Here is a 7516-nt window from a genome sequence, read left to right on the forward strand (position 1 = left end):
GTGATCGATCGCGCTAGGTCTGCTGTCCTAGAGCATTTACTCAAGATGGAAAGTGTTCCTTATTCTGGTTTTGATTTTGGCCTTAAGGAGACGATTGTTATCACATGCTGGTACATCGGGTGGATTCGCCGCCGTAAAACTCATGAGGACGTGGTGCCATCCATGTCTCACTGCAAAATGTCTATGCTTGCGATTGCGGCAAATTCGGCTAAAGTGCAAAAGAAAATCTCAGGAGGAGAGAAGTGGTCCAAACCTGATGTACGGCAAATTAAAGTTAATGTTGATGGGTCATTTCACTATGATTCTCTGACTGGTTTGGTGGGAGCTGTTCTGCGTGACAATTATGGAAAGTTCATCGCGGCTTACTCCCTTTTTCTTCCCCATATTCCCTCGGCTAAGGATGCTGAAGCAAGGGCAATGAAGGAAGGGCTGGACTTGGCTAATCGTATGGGATGTTCCCACATTGTGGCAGAATCTGATTCGATGGAGATCATTGAAGCTTGTACTGGGGAATCAACGTGGTTTGATGAATCAGCTGCTGTTTTTGTTGACTGTGTTGATATAGCCACTTTGATTGGGCAGGTTTCCTTTAGATACTGTCCCAGGGATGCGAATAGGGTTGCTCACGAGATAGCTAGTTTTGGTTTTCTAGTAAATTCCCTTGTAATTGGGTCGATGAGCTCCCTAGTTTTCTTCTGCCTTCCCTTCTGAACGATGTCAGGGTAATTTAACTGGGGGCCAGCAAGTTCCAGACGCACTTTTTTTCTCACTAGGGCACCTGAGGGGACTGAGACGTTTTTAATGAGGCGGCTTGATGGTTTATTTATATATTTTGAAAATTTAAAAAAAATAGAACACAAGTCGCCGGTGTTAACCCAATCTACAGGCCCAGTGGGTGAAATAGATCCTGTTATCTGGTGCTAAACGGGCCAACTCAGCAATCTCGGCCCATCTGCTCCTCAGCATCTGTGACTATGTGCGAATCGACTGCGACTCCAGAGTCCAGACTCCGACCATACCATTACCATTTCGCCGGCGTGAACTGAAATGTAAGACGGCCCAAATCGAACCCCCCATGGACATGGAGCACATCGACGGGGAGATCGCCGCGCCGCCCCGGCTTCCGCCCGGCGAGGACCGCCTCAGCGCGCTTCCCGACGACGTTCTTATCCAAATCCTTATCAAGCTCCGCGACGCCGCCGCCGCCGCCAAGACCAGCGTCCTCTCCCGCCACTGGCGCCGCCTCTGGGCGCTGCTCCCGGAGCTCTGCTTCCACCCGGCCACTGGTCCTCAAGGCATCCGCGCCGCCCTCGAGTCCCATGAAGCGCTCATCACCCGCCGCCTCGCCGTCGAGGTCATCGACGCCACCCCCGAGTCCCTGACGGCCTTGCTTCTCGTCGCCGCGCCCCGCCTCTCGGGCGATCTACAACTCATCAACGAGGTGGGGCAGAAGCAGACGGAGGACGAGGCCGCGGAAGCGGAAGCGGAAAATGGCGCCCTCGAGCTTCCCTGCTTCGAGAACGCCACCACGATCCGCCTCGACCTAGGGTATCTTGCCCTCGCCATGCCACCTCTCGGCGTATTCGCCGGGCTCACCGATCTCTTCCTGGCTGGCGTCGATCTGCGTGGTCCGTGCATGCTCGGTGATGCTGCCTCGTCGCTACGCTGCCCGGCCTTACGGAAACTCACCGTCCACCATGCCAGGGGTCGTCTAGCCAACTTTGCAATCCACTCGGATTCTCTCCTAGAAATTGATCTAAAACATCTGCAGGCAGACGGCGCCCTTGGTCTGGGCAAATTCACCATTCACTCCGCATCTCTCTTGCAAATTGAGTTGAGGAATCTGCAGGGCATCCAAGAGCTCACTGTTTTTGCGCCGGCCCTCCAAATGTTAAATGTGATCCATTGCTTTGCTAATGGCGTGATTCAACCGGTTGCAAACATCTGCGCCCCTCACCTGAAGATCCTCACATGGAGTGATGCCTATGATGATAGCTCCACCCAGTTTTGCAACATGGAAAATCTGAAGTGTGTGGCAACATACCCTTTTTCTGTATATGGAAAAGATGTCCATAGATCACGAAATAGCTTTTGTTTGAGGCTAATACGGCGCTTCGAGCTCATCCGATGTCTCAGATTCATGCTCTTCTATGTGCCGGTGAGTTCATTTCTATGTCAGTTATGCCATTATTGTGTAAACTTGGAGTTCAAATTAAGGAATGTGCCATATGCAGACAACGGAATTCTCACTTTGTTTTCTTAGCTAAAGTCCCTGAAGCAGTAATTCACCCATTCATTTGCCTTTCATAGTAGCTTTTTATCCTATGAGATGGCTGTGCCTTTTTCAGTTTTTCTGCCTTTGAGTAGTTATCAACTTAGGATGATGTTACAAACTACTACACTGACTGTGCTAGTATATTCATTATTCAAGGGAGCACATGAGCTTGGACTTGCTAGCATAAAAGAATCATTTATTATGTGTTATTTACTTTCTAAACAAGATCCTCATTTTCTTTCCATATGTTAGAAGTTATCCTTTTTTGTGACTTCGCATGTATCTACACCTAGAAAGTACTAACCATCAGAAATGCTCCATTTTTGTGTCTGCACGTGAATCTACAACAGGATATTACGAACGAGCAGTACTTGATGGAAGACATTACAAGGCTCCCAGACATTACACACTTGGCCCTGGATACATGTCCAAATGGACATTCCTTTGGAGCCAGTGTGTTTCATGTCCTCGGGATGTGTACTGGTGTAAAAATGCTGCTATTTACACTTCGGAACACACCAGGCCAGACCAAGGTAAATACTACCCTTTCTCTATTTGTCTGATACTGGTATGCATTTCATATTTCTTGGCACACCTGTGCTTGTCCTGCTAGTAGCCCTACTCCAGGCGATGCTTTGATACTGTTGATACTGGATGTTTTGCTCCAAATTATATGCATGGCAAATATAAGGCTTATGTATCTGCCAGTGACAAAGCATGTTTTTTTTGCAAAGGAATCTTTGCGTTTCATTTCATTGAAAAGGTAGAAAGTTTTACATGCCTCCTAAGAGGTTTACAGTGGGTATATTACATGTGTCAGTGGACATCCCAGGTTGTTGGCACCACATCTCTAAGTCCCTTTGCTCCAGCCTTGACCCATAACCTTGCTTCATCTTTGATTTGGAGCATGTTACACTGGGTGTTAGTAACTTGGTAAAATGCTTCGTTTCTTAAATATAGTTTACTCTGTTGGAAATGCGCAAAATTATCAGGCAATGAATGAGGAGTTTTTTTCCCAACAATGAAACGGAATACCTCCTTGGGTTTTGTCTTCTATTCTTTGGCCATTTATTTATAAAGACTGTGTTATTAAGATGATAACAATGGCCTAAGGACAATTTAAGATCTCTTTTTTGAAGCAAACAACTTAAGATCTCATTCAACATGGTTAATCGATTGCACAGTACCTGACTGTAAGTATTTAAATGTCTGTTGTTCGACTTCGTATTTGCATAGAATAATCTTATTGTCTGCAATAGGTTGACTTCGAACTGTTTTCCATCTGTTACCCTTCTCTAAATTTGTAAAAGACGTGTTATACATCCTGCCAGCCTTGGAATTTTTAGTTCCATTATTCTTATTTCATGGCATTAAATCATATTGGCTGATCTTATTGTTCTGGCATACACCTTTTATTCAGGCACAAACTGCATGCCCATCAGGTTGTGCTTGCGACCAGCCACCAAACTGGAAAACCCAAAAACTCGCGCTGAACTGCCTCCAAGAAGTACAAATCTGGGAACTGAGAGGAACTGAACATGAAGCTGCTCTTATGAAACGGTTATTCGATTGGGCAACAGTGTTAGAAAAGGTGACAATAGCTTTCGATGGGTCAGTCCCTGAAAGCAAAGCCAAGGAGTTCTTCCAGATGCTTCAAAGCTTTTCCAGGCTGGAAATACGTGTGAAGCAAGTCGTGGCACCGTTAGCTGAGTACCAAGCGTTCCTGAAAGGTAACACGTACCGCGGCTTCTCCAAGAACACTTGACATGTCCCAGAAGACTTAAGTCGCCAGCTTGTCATTTACCCTTGCGGTCGTTTTGTGTTTCTCCAGACTATGAGTTGCACCCTTTGTGCACATCAGAGTCTGGTAGATCAGGCTTTATCAATTGCACTGTTTGCCCGACCCGCAGTTTGTGCATGCAAAATGGGGCGAAAGTGATATCACAACCGTTCCTGTTGCTTATGTTTCTTGAGATTTGGTCCGACACGGTCCCACATTAAAAGAGAATCTACAGCTGTCATATATGTAAAACCAATAAAATTAGAAGGACTCAATAAATCCAGCACGCAATATCGCAGGACTATATGGATATGGCATAGGGACTTCATGCGCAAACAATAGAGAACTCTATAGATGTAGGTCACAAAATAAATTTTAAAATATTAAATATTAGACTCATATCGATGAGCTCTTCGCGAGGAGGTCAAATATGCAAATAAAATCTCATTTACATTTATTCCGTAAAAGTTGTGCTCATTTTTCCATTCGTAATGTATTTGGAGAAGGGAATCTTCTGGCATAAGTGGCCACATGTGCGGTCCCCACCAGTAGGTATCCCAATAACATGCAATGGCTCAGATTTCACTTGCGCCCCATTTCGACCGCACGGAGTCATTTTCGCTGTTTGCCAGGCTACCTTATACATGTTTGATGGTTTATTTACTGTACGCACTACAGGAATGGCTCGCTGCGCCGACGGCCAAATGTCGGGGCCGTCGGCGTACGTCCGGTCCATGGCGGCGGCCCATCTAGCCCCTCGGCGTAGAGAGGGATACGCCGACGGCCACCCTCGGCGTACTAAAGACCGTCGGCGTAGCACATGCTAGTGCTACGGTCCCGCTCCGGCCGTGACGGCCCGGTCACGGCGTCAGCGAGGCGCCGAGGGCCACCCTCGGCATAGGGCATCACCCACCTATGCCGACGGCCACCCTCGGCATACACTTTTTTTTTCTTTTTTTCTTCTCGGTCATTAACTTTATATTATGTTTGTTTTATTTATGTACTAGTATGAATTATGTAAAAATAGTTACTTTTTTAAAGAAAAAAATGGTAGATGGCTTATGTAGATCCCACGAGTGACGCTCTTCGTAGACGGGTCGACGGGATCCAGTAGGCCCAACATCTGCTATCGATGTACATATGTCCTAAAACAAAGGAAAAAAGTCCATTGCTAACCCTAACTCTAACCCTAACATCTGCTATCGACGTACGTGGATGTCTAAATTGAGGAGATGAAAGTTCATCTGTGGTGGCAACGACCAACGAGTGTTGCTTTCTCCAGGTAAAACTTGTGGCCGAGCATTTCCGGAAGCAACGTCTTTGTAACGTGCGTTTTACCCTTGTTAACACCCCAACTTTTCAAAACAAGAAAGAAAATGAATTTCCTTTTTCCAAAAATTGGAGCCAATAAAAACTTTAACTCAATTGAGTTTGGTGCATAGAGCTCCTACACAATTGTTGTGAATTTTGCTATGATGCTTGTGTGAAGTATTTTGAAATGTTTTCTAAACCCTAACCCTACCCTTCTCAAAACCCAAGAGGAACTTTTAAAAAGAAAATAAAACAAATTGTGAGGCATATGTGGGCTAATGGCAAATTCTCCAATAATTGGCCTATGCCCTATTTACCTTACCCAAATGGTTGGAAACCATGAGTAAACCTAACCAACCTCTTTTTAATCCAAAACTATGATCCTTCGGATCAAAGTTAAATAAAGAAAAAGATTAGAGAAATTGCAAAACCCTCACATATGGCTTATGGCCATTTTTGAAAATCTTTAACCTAGGTCATATAAATTTGTGCCACTGGTTTGGAAATTCTTTTAAACTCAAAAGGATCCTTTTGGAATCAAAGAAACCAAAATCAAATCAAAGAAAAATCAAAAACCAAGTACATGTGATAATGGTCACTTTTGACCTTTTTATTATCTTACCCACTTTGAGCCCTTCTATTAAGAAATTTTCAGACCAAACCCTGCCAACTCTTTGCACCTCATCCAAGACTTCATCAAGGTGAACAACTTTGGTGTTGACCACTTTGACCAAATAGCTGACCATTGCTCAATTTAGTCAACCCAAGATGCTACTTTGAAACCAATTCTAGTTTCCCTCCAAATTTAGAATCTTCACAAATCTTTTCGAAAATTCAAACCAATGCCATGAGTGGTTGCCCAATATCATTTAGAACCTATCCATGCAGAATTTTTCCAAAAGTCAAACCCAAGTGAGACCATTTCTTGTGAACAAATTGTTACATAGAGTAAGATTAGGGTACACCCACTCCCACCAACTTTGTACCACCACCTCTCTCCCTCACTTGTACCCCTCTATAGTGCACTTGGTACCTCTAACCACTCCCTTTGACATCACCTAGCTTGCCATGATCATCCTCACACCCAATTTGCAAAGTATTTGGCAATGTCTCACATACACTTTGCCAACAATTCTTTGTGCAAACTCTAGTCCCCTCTACACTTGCTAACCATGTCAATTCACCTTGCCTCACCTCACTTGACCAAGCTATGGACCCAGAGACCAAATTATTGCACCAAAACCTCAAGTACATGACCATGCCGGCCCTCATGCTCACCACCATGCCATCCTCCCCTCCTCTCACCTCAGTCCTGCCACACCATGTCCAGTAGACTTCCATGTTACTGCTGATGACACCTGACAACAGCCCTAGCCAAGGAGAAGCAGCCAGAACCCTGGACAGCTCGTGGTCACCGCACCCAGACTCGCCAGCGCGCGCATCGGCATGGCCACGGGCGCGTCAGTACGTCGCCTCGCCCCGTCGCCTCACACCACCACTCGACCTCTCCTTGTACCTGCAGCCTCCCCTCGACGTCAGCAACACAGTGGACACGCTCATTGGCCCTCGCAAGCCCTGTGGACGACGCCATCGTCGCCGATCATCCGCCACCGTACCGCCAGTACATGACGTCGCCAGCACGCTCCAGTGCTCCGTTTTCAGCGCACTGACGCTCGTCGTGACCACCTCGACGTCGCCAACACTGCAGCATCCTCGCCCGTGACGCTAGCCCACCGTAGCCATGTCGACATCGCTCACCTGCTCCGCACCCTCGGCCAACTCTCGCCCCTATAAAAGCCGGCAGTCCCTGGACGATTTCTGCACACCAACAAGTTCCCCTCTCCCTCCTGAACCCTCTCGACCTCTTCCCCTCTCCGATTACACCCCACCTCGCCGGAATTTGGTCGGAGCCCGCCGCTGCAGTAGCCCGACGAAGCCGACGATTCCGAGCACCCCTGGAGCCGCCGCCACCCTCCCTCGACTCGCCTTCGTCGACAATGCCGTTTGCCCGCCTCGCAGACCTCGCTGGACGCCGGTAAGCCACCCATCGCGACCCCCTCGCCGCCGGTAGGGTTAGCTCCTCGCTGCTTCTGCTCGAGGACGAGGACGACTGACGACCGTCGATCCTCCTTTTCATCCTACGATCCACC

General features: G+C 47.1%; 1 protein-coding gene across 1 annotated transcript; it reads left to right on the plus strand.

Annotated features, from left to right (window-relative positions):
* Positions 1 to 1013: 1013 nt before the first annotated feature.
* On the plus strand, positions 1014 to 4334 carry LOC127295995 (putative F-box/FBD/LRR-repeat protein At4g03220). The gene is made up of 3 exons (XM_051326017.2): positions 1014 to 2158; positions 2626 to 2808; positions 3696 to 4334. The coding sequence occupies exons 1-3, from the start codon at positions 1076 to 1078 to the stop codon at positions 4038 to 4040; spliced, it is 1611 nt and encodes a 536-aa protein (XP_051181977.1). The 5' UTR covers positions 1014 to 1075; the 3' UTR covers positions 4041 to 4334.
* The last annotated feature ends 3182 nt before the right edge of the window (positions 4335 to 7516 follow it).

The sequence above is a fragment of the Lolium perenne genome, chromosome 4 (assembly GCF_019359855.2).
Source record: "Lolium perenne isolate Kyuss_39 chromosome 4, Kyuss_2.0, whole genome shotgun sequence".
NCBI classification, from domain to species: Eukaryota; Viridiplantae; Streptophyta; class Magnoliopsida; order Poales; family Poaceae; genus Lolium; species Lolium perenne.